Here is a 20,424-nt window from a genome sequence, read left to right as displayed (position 1 = left end):
CGCTGTCCGTGGGATGGGCCCGTGGGCCGTCCCGAAATGTAAACCGACAGTGGCCGGAAACGAGAGATGCTTTCAGTGTTTTGTACCCTGCTGATGCCTGGAAACCACTGGGCAGGGCTCTGCATGTTTTAGCAGAGATTGTTGAATGTTGTAGCCACGAAACCGGCATTTCTGATTGCGATCGAGAGTTGATCTTCTGCTTTGGCCACTCAAAGGGCCCGGCGACAATGAGGCCGACTCGCGCGTTGTTTGTACGTAGTGTAAGTAATATAAAACTATCGCGCACAAAAGGGAGCCAACTTCCTTTTATTTCTCCTCTCATTTCCGATTCGCAAACGCCCGGGGCCCGGGTTGGCCCCGGGTTTAATGAAAAATGGCAGCTCGAAATGGGTTGCTCGTGTGCGCGCTTGAGTCTCTTTGTGTTCGTCACTCGCCAAAAACCCAAATGGGTCGGGCCAGAATAATCGCCTGAAACTATCCTCCTGAAAAGGATGGAAAATTTGGGTTTTTTCGTGTGTATTTCGCACCGCGATGGTTCCACTCGGCACGGCACCGTAATTCAATCCTCGTACCCCATCGGATTTTCGGGCCCGAAGGGGTAGCGGGAACGGTTGCACCCCCGGGTGACCACGGAATCGAATCGGGCTCCCTTTTGAATCGAGGATTGTTGAAAGGAAACCCCGCGGATGCGGATGACTACAAACAAAAGCATCGGGCCCGACGAGAGAAACACAACAAAATGACGATGGTGAACTCCATGTTTTTTCTCGCCCGATTCCTGCGGCCTCGGGGTCCGATTACTCCCCTTAGCCCCCGCGGAGTTTCGTATGTATTTTAAGTTATTTAATCGGCACTATGGCGAACACACTTACCCGAGCAGTAGTAGTTATGTAGTGCCCGCGGTTCAGTAACACCCCAAAGTCGAAGGCGAAGCTTACAGTAGGCAGTGAGCGGGAAAGAGACGGTCGCCCGTCGGCACGTCCTCGGGGGGGGGGGGGTCCTTGAACGGGAAGAAAAAAGGGTGGACAGTCTATGTTTATGTTCTCTGTTTATTTCCTAAATAAGCCGAATCCCGAGGGCCCGAGGGCCGAAGCTACGCAACAAATCGCCCTCTCGCGGTCGGAGCTCACCCGCAGCATCAGCGCTCACTAGGATCGCACCAAACGCGTGCAATCCGATGCACAAAAGCGCCGCAATCCTTTGCCGTTCGGGTGCGAGAGCGAGCCAAACATAGTGGCCCGCCGGGCGCCCGTCACTCGGGTGCGAGTGAGAGCTACGGTGGGTTGGGGGGGAAATAAAAACAACAAACAAAGCGCGCTCTCACCTTCGGCTGTCACACTTCACGCGCGCGAGTGTGGGTGCTCACCTATCGCTCTCTCGGTCGCTTTCGGGTGACCGCCTCTCTCTCTCTCTCTCGCTCGTGCGGTTTTTGGGGGTTTCTGACGTAGCACTCCGGGCACTGCACGCACGCCGGAGGCCGGGAGGCCGGAGGTGAGCTTGGGAAACTCTTGGGCTCCGCGGTGGCCCGAGGTGTGTATATGTGTATTTAGATGGGCGCTCACGTCCCAACAGGCGCAGTCAATCGCTTCTCGGCCTAGCTAAGAGATGAAAGAAGCTTCCAGATAATAACAACAGGCTCAGTCGAGGTTTAGGTGATGCTGTGTTGGGTTGCCTTTCGAGTTCGAGCGGCGGCGGCGGCGTGTCCTTTCGGAGCCGTGTGCATGGGTGTGTGACTAGTAACAAAGCAAACGGTGACTTCAATGCCCAACGCTGTTTAGCCCAAGGAACGCGGTGAAAGTGTTGCCGAGAGAGAGCAGTGTGTTTTTCTATTGTTCCCCGTTTGTTGAGCGTTTTGAGTGTTCTGTTGAGACGATCGTGTGTGTGTGGATTGTGTTACTAAAATAATTGTTAATCGCGCCCGCCCCGTTTTGAGTATGTTGAGTTGTTCGTTGTTTCGTTCGGCAAGTGGGTGCCCTAAACTAGAGCGTAAACTGTGCCCCGTTCGCCTGTTGCTGCGATGGCCATGAGGATGCTCTATCGTGGACCGAGCACACGACTGGAGACGTTGATTGAGAAAATTCAGCAAAGTACGCACGGCACCGGCATGATCGCTCCCGGAGCCATCGCCGGTTTGAAAGATTTCGCCCTCGGCCGAGGTAGGTTTGTGCGACGAAGTTGCGATCTGATGTGGCCGTAGAAGGTGTGAAGAATGTGCCAAATTGCCTGCTCGTAGGCAGGCTCCTTGAGCGCCAGCCTTTAGCGGTTCTAAGCGGTCGAAAGACTTCAACGACACTCCCGGTGTGAGGATGTGAAACGCAAACCCCAATCCCTGACCCAGACAGTGCCAATCCGGATCGCTTGAAGAAGATTAATTTTCATTGCAAAGCTCGTTCGTTAATGATTTGTTTGTTCGAAAACATGTTTTAATTGATAGTTGAACGTTCACGTTTTCTAGTCCACATTATAAGTTAGATAGCATTGCCATTCTTCAGTCTTTTTTGACGAATGAACAAGTATTATTTAACGTATAAAATGCCGTCTATTGACAATTCACTCAAAATTCACAGTTGAACGACTATTTTCAATATACAGCACTACAATTTACACTGTTTTTGCGTAAATCGATCTATGGTCTAAAACGGCATAGACTAACTTTTCAGAATCTAACTGATTTTCAAAATCGGCTTAAAAATGGCTGAGTTATTTTACATTCCAATATGACTTGTCATCCCTACGCACCCTGTACAAAAATCAAAGCCCTTAATCAAAGCCTTAAGGAGTTTGCTTTTTTGGTATGAGCAATAGTTTGTTTCACAATGTTACACAATATGCTATGTACCCCCTCGAGTACCTTGCCAAGTTATGCGGCAAACCCTTATTTCAAGGGCCATTAGGAGATGGCAAAATAGGATCGACAGTGCCACTACCCGAAAGATCATAAAGTGTCCCGTCCCGTGGCGGTTTAGACCCAACACTCAATTGCTAATCTTGGCGCGGGGCTCTCTCTCTCTCTCTCTCTCGAGAATGGATCCTCAATTTGAATAAGAAAATTATCGTCTCGTCGTGGCCGCCGTTCGTCCCCCTCAACTAATTAGTGCGGGCGCGAAAAGGAAGTTCCAATTAAACGTAGCGCACATCGCGGATCGCGCGGGACCAGCTGGTGTGTCCACACTTGGGGACACACCAGCTCCTCCCCACACGCTTCTCCCGACGGCCGATGGCGCGAGGGAGATGCGCGCCGGACTACATAAATGACCCCAATGATGAGGCGTTAGGCGAGCGGATATTGTCCCGGGGCGAGGCGACGGCACACGACACCAGGACCGGGCGCGGCAGCAATTATGACATTAAGGTTTAATATCAAGATTAAAGACGATTTATCGTCACCATCGTCCGCGTCGCCACCAAGATAACACCATTCTTCATTGACCGCGGGTGATGAGACCGGGCCACTTGACCGGAAATGCTGCGCCCGCGCCCCATTGGGGCTCCTGCCGCCCGCCTAATCGAATGTGATGAAGGAAACTAAATAATAAAAAATCCCCTCACACACAGCGGCACCGGAAATACCCTGTTGACCCTCTGGGTTTGGTGGGGATTTGCCTGTCATCATCTGGCCAGGCGTGTGTCTGCCAGGCGTGAACCAAGTCGCGGGCAATTAAATTAGAAGCGATTTTCATTAATTAATTTGCCTACGCGGGTCCGGAGGGCGTCAGACACCATGGACGGCCAGCTGTGAAGTAGGAAGGTCTACAGTTCCATATTAAGTGTTTGACTGCCAGAGTTTTTAGAGAGGAACCTAGATTCGAAACACTTTGGGGTACTGATACTTTTGACTGCATTAACAAACCCAATTCTTCGCTCGATCCCGAACCGGTTCGAACCGGTTCGCTGATACGAGAAGCGTGAAGGATCCCGCCCCCCGGTGTAATTCCACTCAATCAAAATAATGCTCCTTCGCGGTGGGTGGAAAACGAAGCGCCTCTGCTTCTCACTCTATTACGTCTCCCCCTAATTGACCTTAATGCAGGCGGCGGATTAAGTGAAACTGTGTCGCAAAACGTACGCCACGCACTTCCGACGAGGGAGACACATGACGACGCCCTCATCTCGAACGGCGGGATCCGGCGAATTGAAGTTGTTGGTTATGTGTTGGCCGGACTTGGTGGGTTCTTGGGCAATTAAGGCGAAGGTGATGACGGGACTGATAATCTGCTCGAAAGTGAAGACCTTCGCACCGAGCAAGGATGTAAACATTAACGATTAACGGGTGATGGAGCTTCGTGTGGCATTGTTTAAGGTTGTGTCGTCTTTGGGAAGAGTTCTTCAATTCGATTTGATTAAATTACTTGCGGGAGGATCGATCCGAAATGTGTTCCGTTCTCGTTCCCGTGCTCCATTCTCAATCACATCTATTTCAATTAGGGGGTGTCTTAAGGCAGGATTTCCGCGAAACAGCGGCCAACTCGGAACGATGTGGTGGCCAAATGGGACACGGGGAGGTTCGTGCGCAACAGGTCGTAAATTTAAATTTCAAACCCATGTCCTCGTTATGCGAAGACGAATGCCGAGATGGGGCTCAAACGAGCCCTCACTTTGTCTTGTGCCCAAGCTCCGCACCATCTTTTTTTGCTCCATTGCTCTCCTATTATCAATCGTAAGGATTCTTTAAGGAACACGAAACAAGCAAAAATCGGAATGGATGAGCTCCTTGATACGTTGCGCTTCATATCACTCGGTTATGGTGTGTTGGGGAGGCCCGCCCAACCCGTTGCGGTGGTGGTGGGAAAACAGGGCTACGGTGCCATTAATTTTCCTATTCCAGGCACGCGTAACGACGTCCTTTTTAAGAAGGAATTTATTAACCCACTTATTTAGGGATCAGAGCCTCTCGCATGTGTGTTTCGCTCCGCAAATTGTGATTGATTACCCTCAGCCTGAATTATGAGTTCCTGCAACGTTTTCACACCTTGTGTATCGCCGTGTCCTTCCAGAGCTCTACTCCCCGCAAACGTCCTCCAGCTTTTCGCCCTCGATGTCGGACGGGATGGCGACCCCAAACTCGATCACGCACGACGGTGGTGCCGAACCGGGGCCGGATGCTGCGGGTTGTGGAGAAAAGTCCAGCTTCCGGGCTGCTGGCAGCAACCAGCCACAGATCGGGCACCATCATCACCCGCGGCATCATCATCATCATCATCTGCACTATCACCATCGGCGGTCGGGCGGCGGCGGCGGCGGCGGAGGCCACCCGAAGGAGGGCAAAACGTCGCGGAGCCTCCACCACAACAACAACAATAGCAGCAGCCAAAACAACAACAATCACACGAACAGTAACAGCAAAAACGTGGACGGCACTTATCACTGTCAGTTCTGCGACAAGACGTTCCCGCGGCTCGGCTACCTCAAGAAGCATGAACAGGTGAGCAGCAGCAGCAGCAGCAGTCAGTAGTGCCTATTGTGCTTTTTTGTGGTCCCGCCACAGGACATGCCACTCGGATTCCGCTCCGGCCTTTTTTCCGCCGGGAACTCGCACGCGTGTTTGTTGCCCGCGCCCCGTCATCGGCCCGTCATCGGGTGTTGTGTTGTGATCGATCTTTCTCTCGATCGATCGATCGCTACTGCTAGTTTTATATTTTTGTTGGATTCTGCGAAGGATCGAAGTTGATCTAATTATCTTCTATCTCATTAAACCTCCGTTAATGACCGAAAGTAATTAACGGGGATCCGTCGGGCGGCTCTCTGTACACCTTGACATTGATGTATTAGGTTGGCTAAAAAGGGAATCCATTTTTTTACGCGATTTTCAAAACTGTATTTAAGATGCTTTCAGTTGTTCGACTTGCGTCAAATATACACCGCTACCTTTCTAATGCCTCTCTTGCGCCAACCAAGGCCCCGGACTTTCAGGCGAATAACTTAAGACGTGCGTAACATTTCGTTGTCCTGATGGAACACAACACCTTGTTGGATTATTTAGTTGATTTTATCGACATTTTCGAAGACGGGTTTATCTGTGTAACGAGGTACATCTTTAACATAAAAAATAACGGGGTAACGAAACCAAAATTGCACGTAACTGGCTGTTAAAGTATCGGCACCATAAACACCATGCGCTTTATCAAAGAAAAACTGTAAAATGTGCCGAATTTTCTCTTTCAGTAAGATCGATACTTTACGAGATATCGATCACTGAAGCCATCTACCGAGAAAATAATGGATTACTTTTTAGCCAACCCAACATACGTCACCGGGGACCACCTTTGAAAGAGGAACAAACAGGATCAACAGGATGGTTGGAGATGATGATCCACAGCCCGCCGTGACCGTGACAGAAGCCGATCAACATCGTGGCCCGTGGGTTCGTCAAGGATAATTGTCCGATCGCGCCGTATCGCCGAGTGAAAAGTGAACCGATTTGTTGTCCTCCGGATTGATTACCGACAACTGACTGGCAATCGGCATCAACAATCGGAACCTTGGCCCGGGTGATTGGGTGATGAAGTCCCGCGGCTCGACCTCGGCTGGCCCCCGGCGGGTGACAACTGTCAGCGCAAAACCGGAACGTCATGTTGTGGAGCGATTTAAGGAATTTTTGTCCGAGCTCCCGAGAGCTCCGAGGAATGCCGCGTTGCGTTGCGTACTTTCTTCGGCCTGTGCATCCGACGGACGGGGTGTCGGACAACTTCACCGAGGGCGCGCAGGGTTCGGAGGCTGATGTTTGTTCGCACCGCACCGCACGATGATGGACAATTAATTAACCTACACTTCAGCGGCCAGCCGGCTGGCCAGGAGCGATCGTTCCGATCAATCAAATGCAGGGGGCACCACCGATGCCCGGCGGGGAAATGCCGATCAACAGTTTAGTGGCCGGACGTGGCTCGTCGAAACCCGTCGCCTCGTCAACAGGTGGTCACAAACCCGTGGGCACCTTGCGCGTTCGATCCCAGAGGGTTCCTACTGACTGACGGCAATTAAAGAAGGCTCTCGTGTGGAGAGAAGGTCAATCTGCCCCAGCCGTTGGAAGAATCTGATCCACAAGCGTCCGATCGATAGCCCGACTAAAGTGTCCCCGGTACAATGTGTAGAAATGGCACTTTAAGCAATCATTAGACATCTCGTCCGCGCGCCCGGAATGTCACTCGAGCCGCGCGGGATATGACAGTGACGTGTTGCAACCCCAACCCGGGACGGGTAATCGGCTAATGACCGGGCAGCCGGAAGGGAGCCAGGCCCTGTGTGCGTTCGTGAAAGAACTCCCGTGCTGATACCCCGGCCCGGGGCTCATTAATTACTATTAATTATGTTCCGTAATCGGTTCGTTTTTATCTTCGGACGGCAATCGCTTCTGATCCAGTTCTGATGCTTGTGCCGAAGTTAGACAACTTCCAACCAAAAGTCCACAGTTCTCTCGACCCCCTTGCCGGACTCTTTTTGCATAGCAGAACACAATTCTCACAGCGCGCTCATCCTCAGGCTCAGCAAACAATGACCCAAGAATCCCAAGAAAAGAGATCACTCAGAATATCGTCCGGCATAGCTAATCGACCTTCGACCTAGCCAATGGGCCAAGATGCCTGGTGCCTTTCCGGGTGTGGGGTGACCGGACGGACACGTGTTTGTACACAAGAACTGTATAATTTATAAGGCCGGACTTCCTCAGAAGTCTGGCGAAATCAGGCGCATCGTAAACGGCCGTCTTGGCGTGTACCGTTCCGTTGTCCCCGATTGTACAGTTCCACTTGCCCTGTGCAATTAAACCCCAATTCTCAGGAAACGGTCCTCAAGAAAAGGCCCCCGGTTCACCGGAGCGCAGCAAAGCCAAGGCTGCCAAGTGGACCAACTTTTTGGACACACCACAACCACCACCGGAAGACAATGCGGAAAGATATCTTTCTTACGATACGGATGCACCCCCAAGGGGAAGGGACTACCGGTGTTAGGAGAACCCGGTGGCGATGGTTCTCAAAAACTATCCAACCCAACTACCGGCCACCGGTGGAGTCACAAGAGCTGCTGTCCTGTCCTGTTTTTTGAAGCTGCAGAGGACGGTTTAAGGTGACTGCTGCTGCTGCTGGATGGGGAGTCTCATCCCGATCTAGTGCGGCAAGATGATGCGCTCGTCGTACGCCGTCGTTGGCCGAGAGCCAAAACGAAACATGCTGGTGTCTTAATGATTTCTTTATTAGGCATTGTGTGGCCGCAAAGACGGTCCGCGGTTCGCTTTTCATTCACCGTACAACACGCCGTTACCGCGAAAACCATCACCCATGTGGTTCATTATCTTTGTCCGTGCTCATACTTTTATCACTTAATGTGGTCCCCCCCCATTGGCACGGAGCGCAGGATGGTGTAAATAGTTAAACTGTGCGCTGCGAGCGAAAAAAAAGGAGCTGCCTTCTTTGGAACCACATTGGCGCACGTCTCCCGAGTCCACGAGCGAGCGAGCAAGCGAACTGAATGCCATCTGATCGGGTTCTCAAGACTGCGCATCGATCGATTTGTGCAGCATCATAATTGCCATATCGTGCCTTTCGAGCCCCCTTCCGTTCAGGTTTATGGCCGGTGACGGAGCCACAGTGAAAGCTAGCACTGAAATCGCTGTGGGTACGCATAGAATTGGGAATTACTAAGGGAAAGGAACACACTAAGGCTAAAGTGATTCTAATTTCTTGTCCTCGCCATAATTGGACATTTTTTAACAGACATTCCCTGCCGTGGTCTTCGACCTGATAAAGAAATGTCTTCCTTAGGTCGCTCTTCCTTGTGAGGTATTCGATCGGCTTCCCTTCTCGCTTCCCGGCATGGCCAAACTCACGCCAGCTGAATTTGGCTCAAATTGCTTGAAAACTATCCGAATTTCAAGAACTATGTTTTGCATTATTTCAGTACATTATTGCGTGCCAGATGTTTGGGTGCAATTTTCGGGTCCCGCGTTTGGGTACCTGTTCCCCTAATATTTTTGCGGCCCCAGACTACCGAATGTTGTCGGGTCGTTGAGAGGATTTTTCCGATTAAAAAAATGACCGATTGAAAAATGTTTTCCCAAACGTTTTCCCCGAAGCTTCCGACGGAAACTGATTTTCTTTCGTGCATTGCTACGACTCTTACCTGACTTTCCTTACCCATTTCTTTAGCGCTTAACTGTCCCGGTACGAGTCCATCGCCGACACACCGACTGACTTTGAGGAATCGTGCTCGATGCTGCTTGGCCACTGGGAAAAGAGGGAAAAAACGAAATAAGAATAAAATTACAAAGGCTGCCATTTATGCCATTGTCAATGATTCAAACTATCTTCCGACGGTATCGTGAGAAAATAATAAAAAAGGTTAAATGATGTGCTAATTTCTTCGATAAAACGTTCGAACGAAAGGTGATCAACACGTCACCGTGGCGCACCAATTAATGGAGCTATCACTCGGCGGCCAATCGCGGGCAGCGGTCCAGATAGACCAGTCTCCCACGAGGGTTTCACCCGGTAATTAGCAATCGGTCGATCTCGATCCGCTTCTCCCAAATCGAGCGAGGAAATCGCACGCGGCGCAAAAGGTGCGCCCATGCGGTGTGCTCCCCGATGGCCAATTGTGGGGCACCGGCCAACCGACCGGTTGCCGTTTCCCAATTTGGTGGTGCCTCCCGGTGGTGCCCCCCATCACACTGACCGTAGCGCGGCGGTGGCCAATAATCGACAACGATTCGCTTGAGAGATCGTTCCAAAAGCGAATGCTAATGCTCCTCTCTTGGGCAAGTAATATGGCCAAGCCGGCCGACGGTGGCCATTTTACAGCAACGGAAAGGTGCGCTCTGCGTTAAGTGCCAATTGATTGCTGGAGGGGTTCCGTCACCTCCCATTTATTGTTGTAAACCCCGATACCGATTATGCATCGAACACAGAACTCATATCGCGGACAGGGCGTTTGTGTTCTCAAATGAACGGTTATTACACGTTTAGCGCCGCCACCGTTCCTGCCAGTTCCTTTTCGATGCGAACTGCTTTCGTTCGTTCCGTCGTCATCCATTAGTCCTTCTTTACGTTAACGTTATTTTTTACCTTTAGAATGTGTGTTCTGTTCGTTTCTAAACTTCCATTCATTCACCGACAGCACACCGGAAAGGAAGCGCAATTTAAGTTGGGTCTCCGAATTCAGTCAAGATGGTGCCGATAAGAGGACATCATAAGAGGGACATGATGGTTGCGAAATGCGAAAATTTGACGACCGGGAACGACAGGGAACCGTAAGAACGAGCACAAAACAATGGGTGACAATGAGCTCTCGGGCTCCAGGTTCTTTCGCTTGAAAAGAAAGCGAAGAAGGACCCCTAAACCTGCCGCCAAGGGCAGGGACACGAACTTCCTTACACAGGTTGGGACACCGCCAGATGACTGATCAGCAGCAGCCGATAAGGCCGCGCCGCGGTGAACATTGAAATGAGATTTAATTCCTTTTTGTTGGCTCGCGGCTGGGCCCAGCACCACCACCAACCCAACGGGCGGTTCATAAGGAACCGCCCTGGCCCCGGGGGTACAGGAGCGACACACAGCCCACCACATTCCTCGGTAGCCCCGCTGATCTAAAGTGACGATAAGCGAGAGAACGCCCCAGAACGGAAAGTGCGAAACAAATGCCGGAATCTTTGGGTCGTCGCGATCTTGAACGAGCTGTTTCCGTACGGAGCGCAAAAAGACGCGGGCCCATTTATGCATTCTTCACGATCCCGCGCGCTCTCTCTCTCTGTCTCTCTCTGCCCCTTCGTAGGCCGCGTGATGAAAGATCAATATTTATGAGAGTCCCTTCACGGCAGAGTGTCCCACTCGCGGAAGGGTCTTGGGTTCTGTTCTGCGCCCGGCTGTCATAATTTGGAGCCGGGGCCCCACTGGGAGACCACGGGGAGTGCCAGTGTCAACTGGTGGACGTGCAAAAATTTTGACATGTGTGTGCCCACCAGACGAGGTCCAAAAGGACTCGGGGCCAGAAATATGTGTGTGAACGCAGAAGTGTGAATTCCATTCCGGTTCCATCCATTCAAAGGTTCGCACAGTTCCATCGCGCACCATTTGGTCTGTGGACGGGCCATTCTCACCTCGAGAGGTGCAGAATACCTGCAGCAGCCCGGGGTTCCGAACTGGGACTGGGACTTGATCATATCATCATCGCAGGTCCCGGTGGCATTCTTGATGCGCACCTTCGGATGAAGTCGGTCTCTTTCTGGGGGCCTCTTTCGATGCCACACTATGCAGTCACCAACCGGCCACCAATTTCCTTGCTCCTTCATGGGCGGCCAACTACCGACGGAGAGGCCCCGACGCGGCTAGCGCGGTGGTGGTTTGAAGAATTTTTAATAATTCATTAAAATGCCACCATCGGGAGAGTAGTGACGGGATCGGAAAACTCAACATGGCCACTGCGAACCGGAAAAAAATGGGAGACATTTCTCGAGAACAGTCTAACCATTGGGACTACCGCTGGACCCCTAAAATCATATCGGAAAGTTATTAAATACGAACGTAAAACATACCGTGGCAGCAGCAAATTCTGTAAATAAAGAGTAAACCAAATCAGATCGTGACGTCCAAAAGCTGGATGCTGGTTCACTAACTCACCTCACGCCTTGGCCGACTTTCAGAGCCACACGGAACACATGCCGTTCAAGTGCGAGTACTGCGCGCGGCTCTTCAAGCACAAGCGGTCCCGGGATCGGCACACGAAGCTCCATACGGGCGATCGACGCTATCGCTGTCTGCACTGCGAGGCCGCCTTTTCGCGCAGGTAAGTCCCCGTCGGCAGTCGCTCCTAGTACCCGGGGCAACATTCAGAAAATCTCTCTTTCTCTCTTCCGTCGCAGTGATCATCTGAAGATCCACATGAAAACGCACGACAACCAGAAGCCGTTCCAGTGTACGATCTGCAACCGTGGCTACAACACGGCGGCCGCCCTGACGAGCCACATGCAGAACCACAAAAAGCAGCTGGCGCTCACCGGGAGCCCTAACCTCACGTACAGTCCCCGCTCGACCACCAGTTCCCTGTCGAGCGGCGGAAGCAAGCGGGCCGCAAAGTTCTCGCCCTACGCCAACTCGAACCACTCCGCCGATCCGCTGCTACTTTTGGGCGGACGCACCGCTTCGAAGTTGGTGCTGGCGAAGGGCTCCATCCAGTCGAACGCGAATCGAACACCGACCCCCGGGAATGGTGGCCCCGGTGGTGGAGGAGGAGCGAGCAAGGGTGGAGGTGCCGGATCGGAGCCGGATCCGTGCGCCTGTCCGTACTGTACCCGCAAGGACTTTAGCAGCCTGGAGCAGCTCGGTCTGCACGTCCAGTCGATGCACGGTGGCCCTCTGGGCGGTGTTCTGGGTGCCACCGATGGCTACTTCGCTCCGCAGCTCACCCGTGCTCCATCCGTGGCCGGGGGACGCCGTGCTGTGACCCCCGACGGTGGTCACAGCACGACGTACCCTCCCATAGCGTGCGAGTTCTGTACGATGAAGTTCCCCACCGTGCCGCTGATGTTTGCCCACCTGAAGGCGACCCACTTGGACCGGCTGGCGGGCGGAACACCGGCAGGGCCGCATCATCATCGATTGTCACCGAACGGGACCCATGGAGCCCGATCACCGATGCGCCCGTCCCGGCTGTCCGGTTACCCGTCGCTGGAGCACCTCCAGTTTAACACCAAAAATCTCCTCAGCAGCACCTTCTCATCGCTCTACAGCGGATTGGGGGCACACGGCGCCGGGACGACTGCTCCTGCCACGACCACCATCAAGTCTGAGTCACGGTCCACGGGAACGGTTCGGAGGGAGCACACGGATGCGGAAGATGAAAGTGGGACAGAACCGGATCGAAAGCGTAGTCGAAGAGAAGCACGAAACAAGGACGAAGGCCTAAGCGATGATGCTCCCGAAGACGATGATCCACTCGATGACGATGATGAAGAGGACGGCATCGAGGACGATGATGAGGACCGTGCGGCTTCTGCGATCGGTGAGGCCTACAGTGAGGTGGCTCAAGAGCCCGAAAGTTCATCCCACGGAGGACCCGAAAATGGAACCCTCATCAAGCAGGAACGGAAGGACACTGCTGGGAGTGCCTCATCCTCATCGGCCCGTTCGTCACCGTACGAGGCGCACCTATCGCACGGGTCCGGATCTCCACTGGCGCAGTCGGCCGCAGTCCGAGAGGGCCTTCCGGCGGAGCAGCTCACACCGACCGATCTCAGCCAGCCGAAGATGAAGCGCCTCAAACTGGAAGCTCCGGACGAGCAGCAGCTCCTGGCGGAGGGTGACCCCGCTGGAGGCGCAGTGAGGAAGGGCGGCACCGAGCGTCCACCACCGAGCCAGCAGCGCCGTCCACGGGCCGGAACCGCACGGCGGGAGAGTGAAACGCGGGGCGAACCACAGTCGCTGCAGCATCACCGGATGGCGCCCCAATCGTCCGGCGGGCCGTGCCGCGACCTAGCACCCGCCTCCTCGTTGCCCCCTCCGGGAGCCTACCTTTGCAACCAGTGCAATGCCGCGCTGCCCGATTTCGAGTCCTTCCGGGCGCACCTGAAGGCGCACCTCGAACAGAACAGTGCCAACTGCCTGGCGGCCATGGCCGGCGCTAGTGGCTCCGCGTCGTCCGCGTCCGCCACCACCGCCGGGGCCCTGTCGCTCTCGACGTTCCTCTGCCAGCAGTGCGGGGCCACGATGAGCTGCCAGGCCGAGTACGAGCAGCACACGATCGGTCACTTCCTCGTCACCGCCGTCGAGTATCGGTGTCAGGCGGGCTCTGGCGGCGGCGGCGGCCCAACTTGCCAGTCCGCCCTCGGGAAGGGCGCGTTCGCGAAGGTCGAAGAACTCCACAAACACCTGTACGAGGGCCACATGCAGCTCCTGTACAAGTGCACCGCCTGCGGGGAAACGTTCGACTCCAAGGTCCAGGTGCAGGTCCATTTTGCCGTGAGCCACTCGCTCGAGGTGAAGCTGTACCGGTGCTCCGGATGCGCCGAAACCTTCCGCACGGAGCGTGACTTTCGGTAAGTGGCCGGGAACCGCCTACGGAAGAAGAAAGCGAATTAATAAATGTCCTCCCAACTTCCAGTCAGCACATTCGCAGTCGCCATCTGACGGGGGGCGCCGTGCAGTGTATGTTCTGCCGTGTGGTCTGCTCGTCGGAACTCGAGATGCACTTTCACCTCGCATCGCACGCCCGGAAATACAAGTGAGTGTCACGCGGGTTGGGGTGCCACGGGGACCATCATTGATTGACTGATAAACTCTCGCCTTCCCTTCGGCCAGATGTCCTGCATGTCCCGAGTCGTTCCACGTGGAATTTCTACTCGATCGGCACCTCCAAACGCACCACAGTCAGAAGGAACTGGCGTCACCGAACCGGCGTGGCGGGGAGTCCAACTCTAACGCTCAACAGAGCACCGCCAACAACGGCATTCCGGTGTCCACGACGGCCACGGCGACCACGACGCCCTCGACCGGTCTGGACTACCTGCAGCTACACGGCCAAATGGCGGCGATGGCCGCAGCGGCAGCCGCCGCTTCCGGGGGCTGGCCTACGCTCTACCAGACGGCCAACAAGTTTTACGGCAACCCGCTGCACGTGGACACACTGAGCCAGATGAAGCACCCGCAGCAACTTCTGCACGGGTTCTACGACACCATGCTGGGAAAGGCTGCCCAGCATCAGCACCAGCAACATCACCCGCGTTCTGCGTTCCTTTCGGAGACCGCGACCGTGACGGCCACGAACGTTCCCACCACCAGCACCAGCGCCGCCAGTAACAAATCGAACCCTTTCCTCGGTCTTTCACCTAACGCGGCCGCCAATCCGCTGCTGGGACTGGGCTATGGTTCCACCGGCCCATCTCAGATGGCCGCTTCGGCGAGCGCCCTAAATGGGTTGTATTCTCCCGAGACTAGTGCGGCCCCCAACAGCACCAACGGGACGGCGAACTCCACTTCGGGAAGCTCCAAACTTTACTCCCCAATCAGCATGCTCCACTCGCGGTACACGGCCGAAAACGGTCCCAGTGGGCCCCCGGCCAGAACTGAGTCACCCAGCGGTCAGCTGGGGCTCCCGGGGCTTGAAGGGAAACTGAACGCCCCACCAGCGTGTACCGTTGTTGCCGGGTCGGGGACGAGTAAGGGGTTGACCGGTTCCGCCTCTTCGAGTAGCACAGGGGGCGGCCCTCCACTGACTTCCGGTGGCAGCTACAGTTGTGGCATTTGCGAGCGCACCGACTTCAGCACCGAAAGTGAGGTCCAAACGCACCGCAAGATCGTGCACAACCTCAAGACGGGCGTCAGTTTGCGGTGCGCGTACTGCAACGGGGATTTCCGATCGAGGTAAGTAATGGAAGAAAATTGTGCACCCTAAAGGGTCCGTCCGTCCGACTTCAGAGCCCTGACCCGATTCTCCCGATACACAGGAACGAGCTGGAGAACCACATGAAGATTGCGCACAACACGGGCGGCGGCAAGCACAAGTGTTTGATATGCGATGAAATCTTCCCTTCGCCCGCCGTCCTGGCCGAGCACAAGCTGTCCCACTGTAAGGTCGGTGCGTCCGGCCGCTGTTCGCACTGTGCCCTGCCGCTCCCGGATGCGCACACCTTCAAGCAGCATCTCCCGGTCCACCAGGCATCGATCGGTGCTGGTTCGTCAACTCCGGCGGCTGCTGGTCCGGCGGTCTCTACGGCCAGTTCCAACACCCTGGTGGCCAGCACCGGTGGTACGGGGGGCAGTGGAGCATCTTCTGCCCCGCCCAACGGTGTCCAAACAGCGAGCGGGACGACGAGTGGCACCAGCGGTGGTTCCGGCTCGGAACAGGATCGGTTCCCGCAGCAATGCATCTGCTGCCGGCAGACGCTAAACTCCGAGTTCGAAATCAGTCTACACGCCAAGTGAGTGGTGGCAATGCACAAAACCGGCTTCAAACGTCTCTAATTGGCCTCATATCTCCGCAGATTCCACACCAAGTCACCGGACACGAACGAGCGCACGTGCGCCCTCTGCCTGGAACCGCTGCCATCGCAACCGGAAGCGTCGACTAAGATCTGCGATCCGTGCCTCAAGCGACACAACTTCCCGACCAAGCTGCTGTCGATGAACTTTCTCAAACCACCGGCCACGGCCACGTCCACCAGTGTTCCGGCCACCGCCGCCAGTGCACCTATGAGTGCTACCCCCGGTGGAACCCCAGTCGCTACGACAACCCTCGCACCGTCCCACCATGGCGCCGGCGAGCCGTACGGCGGCCATCATCTAATGGCCTCCTCGCCCGAATCCGCACCAATAATGCTTGCGTCGTCTCCGCCGTCGGTGCAGTGTAACCTCTGCAGAAAGGCGCTCCCGTCGGCGCACAAACTGCAGGAGCATCTGATCGATCACACGTTTGCCGGCTGCGAGGAGCGTGGCTACGTGTGCTACCTCTGTTCGGCCGTCTTCACGTCGTCCGCCGGCCTTCAGGCCCACCTTCCGGTAGCTCACTCGAACGCAACCGCCAAACCGTACGACTGCGAGCGGTGCGGTGTTGCGTACTTTTTCCGTGCCGAACTCGAACACCATCTGGCCGAGCACGAGCTGGGACGGCCGGTGCTCGAAGAGTGGCCAGCAGCACTGGCCGTGGGAGGCAGTCACATCAAGCAGGAAAGGGCGGACGAAGAGGAGCTGATCGAAGAATCGATTCTGGAACCGAGAAGGATCGCCGGTGAGGGATCGCTCGATGGTGAGAGGGCTGAAGATCGAAGCGTCGCTGGAGGGAATCAAGAAGATGGGCAGGACGAAACGGGTGCGGATGACGATGACACGGCTCAGAATCAGAATGAACCTCCTCCGAGCGGCAGCAGCAACAAATCCAACGATGGCGATGATCGTGATGATGATGATGGCGATGAGGATCGTCAAGAAGAGATGCTCGTCGAAGACGAAGCAGAACAACCGGAAGATGATGGCGACGTGGAAGAAGAGGAAGAAGAGTACATCGAGGTGGAGCACACGGCGCTGGAGGAAGCCCACAAGGAGTCGACCACTCGAACGCCCAACGCGATGGCGATCGGCTACGGGAAGGATCGATCAGCGATACCCGCTTCACCGTCGCTCGTCACCGTCACTGCAACGGAATAAACGGATGTGAACGGAACACGCCATTTCAGTTAGACATACCCATAGCCCAACCAGGCCAGGTTGGGTGCGCCAACCTACTACTCTCAAGTAATCATCCCTATAGGAACCAATTTCGCCTTGTTATGCACAAAGCTATAGGCATAAAGACACACGCAACCCGGGTGGGTATTACGCACAACTTACGACGCTTCTAGAACTTGGTAGACACCACACACCGTTGTACATTATTACCTAAGTTATCGTTAAACTTAGTTTGTTTGTCTGTACTTCTCTCGCCCATTCCCTAGCACACCTAGTATCGATTTGAAACAATAAAATAATAGTGGAAAATCAGTATTAAAACAAACCAAGCTGAGTTGATTGCTTCTGTGGTTGGAAAGAAAGGACAGGTACAGTGTTAAGCAAGCAATAGAAACACAACACTCACCCCGTTTCGGTTGGTTTTCGCTCGGGCCCGTTACCCTTCGGTTTCGTATATATTTCGCTTTTCCAAATTCGTCTCCCCCCGCTAGGCACTCGCTCGGGTATCGGATATGATTCAGATGTATATTCCGACACTCGTATTTGGTCGTTCGCTCGGCTACGGATGGACAGCTATGCTATTTAAATTCCTTCGAGTTCGGTAAATTTCTTAGATTGTCACACGACACCTGATGGACCTTGTTTTTCATTTTTCGATATAGGGCAACGGTTTATAAGGATCAGTAACATTTGACATGCCGAGGGTGTGCGCACCCGGTTCACACTTTAGGTAAATTCATCACGTGCGCTAAATCCCGTAAAGAAGGCACTAAACAACGAGAACGAATGCAAAAGAGCCACGAAAAAAGTTATTTCATATCGAAAGCAAAGGTATAAATTGAATAAGTTGAATGCAACAGTTATACAGTAACAGAGCTTTGCGCCTTAATGCGGTCCCTGGGGTTCGTGTTTTTTTTTTGTTTAATTTCGATTTGTCTTATTGTTTAATTCATGCGAATAAATTCTGAGAAATACCTTGTTTCACAAACTTACACATAATAATAGAGGCGTTGAATAAGCAAATAGAGACATTCGACATACATATTTGCATACTTTCACATAAAACACGTGCATTGTTATAGCGTAATTGAAGTGCCGTCGAACTCGTTAGTAAGAACAATATAAGGCAAAGTGAACATGTATATTATTATTGTCTGAACATGTATACATGGAACGACGGAATTATTGTCTGTGTCTGAAGCTTACGAACGAGTACAGAAGCTATACTAAATATAACGAATAACATAGCGAAGTGTGTAGCGTTCATATGCAAAATGTCGATAAGCTTCTCTAAATTCCTACAGTAACGCACTATTGTTGTGCAGCAACATTACTAAGTTTGTGATGTTCATGGAGAATTCTAAACAAACGCAATAGAACAATACGTCCAAAGTAGTAAACCACGAACTTTTCAATCGACAAAAGTATCGTTCGATCATTCCAATCGTCACACGCTAGCCGTTACCTTCTGCACCATTTTTTAATTCAACAACTCTCCGTTTCCACAGTGCACACGCTGCCACTGTCAAAGGGAAACAGAACGATATATCAGCTTTTTGTTTCGTTATCACAATATGTTTCTATGCGCCGGATGCAGAATGCCGATGTCACTACCATCGAAAGCACGAATTGGCCATAACCCTAAGCAGGTCATTGCTTGACTTTGCTCTAGCAGGCCGTTCCGTGCGCCTTGGACGTTTCTTCAATAAATATAGTAACCGCCCGGTCCAAGACGCTGACGCCACGGCTTGCTTTAATAAGGTCTCGTGCTTCATTCATCAGGTGATCATCGTACCTTCGCTTCTGGCATGGAAGGGAATAATGGGGTATAAATGTAGGTATAAAAATCTAATAAAAACACGTTACACTTTAACAAAGTTCATCCCCAATTCGGTTATCTAAGGCTTTAAAAAAGTTTGAGTTTTGGAGCGACGAGGAGCAATATCAACATCGATATAAGCGAAGCCATTTGCGCAGCATTGAATCCTGTACGAGGATTGCTCCAAGCGAACGCAATTTTAGAATTCATATGCACTATGAGTATGCTCCGTTGCGTTTTCTGAGGCTAACCGTAACAGGCGCTGTTTGTTAGAGATTAATAAATAATGATTTAATTATGGAATGCTGCTTATCAATACTAGAGCAAAACAAAAACGACAATCCGCGATTCATCTCTATGATAGGTCGATTTTAAAACACTCTCTGCCGATGCAAGGAGATTTGTTGTAGCGTCGTTTAAGCTACTAGAGTCGTCAATTCGATTAAATAGTGATAGCATTACTCGAAACGCGTATAGAAATCTACCGCATAGAAATCTAGAGTTATGCTACGCTGAAATAGTTAAACTAGGGGGTATTAATGTACTCATATACGTTTCCAGAGATGGTGGCACTAAAAGTAAAATGTGCGCAGTTGTTGGCAGCCTCTGTTTAAACTGCTTGTGCCGCAGTGTACACGGCCCGACCTTCGTCCACGAGGGTCTTGTTCAGATAAATATCTTCTTCGCTCGAAACATCGATCAATTCTAACTCCAGCAGCTTCTCGGCCCGATTTATCTCGTCCGCCTGGATGCCACGGACGATGCTGGCGAATTTGCGATCAACCGTCAGCCTTTGGAAGCGGACCGCATCCTCTGCCTGCCAATCCTTGTGCAGTGGTTTAACACCTACAAAGAATGGCGGAAGTGAGTGAAGATGATATTCAGACCGAGCGGCATCCAACCGCATTCGTTACCGTGCAGCTTGGCCTTGATCGCCTGTTGCGGTAGGACGCGGAAGTTCGCTGGCAGCATGCGCAACGCGCTCACATCCAGTACCCCGATGCGACCGAAATCGCAGAAAAACACATGAATCGGTGTGGGCCCAACTAAAATGTTTATGACGGACACACTGTCGGATCAAGAAAAGAATCAAAGTGAATGCTTTACGAGCGTGCGAAAATAGTACTAGGAGAGTACTAGGAGACACATACCGATACCAGTGACCGTCCGTGTTAAGGGCCGCGTACACCTCGTTCTGTCGCACGTTCTCCTTCCGAACCGGTTGGGCTTTCTGCATGCAAAAGTCCTGCAGTTCGTGCATCATTCGGTTGAGCTGCTGAGCGTTAGCGTACGGTTGGACGATGAAATAGTTCGGACTCGACGCGATCACAACCTTCACGTCGAACAGCTGACCAACGGCAGGCAGCGTCATTTGGGGCAGTTTTGCGACCTCCTTCGAATTCACAGTGGGTGAAGTGGCGGAAGACCCAGACGAACTGCTTTTACTGCTCTCCAACTTCAGGC

At 53.0% G+C, this 20,424-nt stretch overlaps 2 protein-coding genes across 2 annotated transcripts; one reads left to right on the top strand and one right to left on the bottom strand.

Annotated features, from left to right (window-relative positions):
• Window positions 1–2,017: 2,017 nt before the first annotated feature.
• On the top strand, window positions 2,018–17,120 carry LOC131206484 (zinc finger protein 423 homolog). The gene is made up of 10 exons (XM_058199049.1): window positions 2,018–2,096; window positions 4,826–4,839; window positions 4,997–5,422; window positions 11,627–11,769; window positions 11,846–14,017; window positions 14,083–14,202; window positions 14,280–15,341; window positions 15,425–15,898; window positions 15,962–16,722; window positions 16,930–17,120. Exons 1-10 carry the CDS (start codon window positions 2,018–2,020, stop codon window positions 17,118–17,120), a joined length of 5,442 nt encoding a protein of 1,813 aa, XP_058055032.1.
• Window positions 17,121–18,869: 1,749 nt separating this feature from the next.
• Window positions 18,870–20,332, bottom strand: LOC131206481 (tudor domain-containing protein 5-like). The gene is made up of 3 exons (XM_058199044.1): window positions 20,112–20,332; window positions 19,875–20,029; window positions 18,870–19,806 (listed from the first exon to the last, which is right to left on the bottom strand). Exons 1-3 carry the CDS (start codon window positions 20,330–20,332, stop codon window positions 19,571–19,573), a joined length of 612 nt encoding a protein of 203 aa, XP_058055027.1. The 3' UTR covers window positions 18,870–19,570.
• Window positions 20,333–20,424: the final 92 nt, after the last annotated feature.

The sequence above is a fragment of the Anopheles bellator genome, chromosome 1, assembly GCF_943735745.2.
Source record: "Anopheles bellator chromosome 1, idAnoBellAS_SP24_06.2, whole genome shotgun sequence".
In the NCBI taxonomy this organism is placed as follows: domain Eukaryota; kingdom Metazoa; phylum Arthropoda; class Insecta; order Diptera; family Culicidae; genus Anopheles; species Anopheles bellator.
Note: the sequence above shows the minus strand (reverse complement) of the source record. Positions and strands in the feature narration are given on the sequence as shown.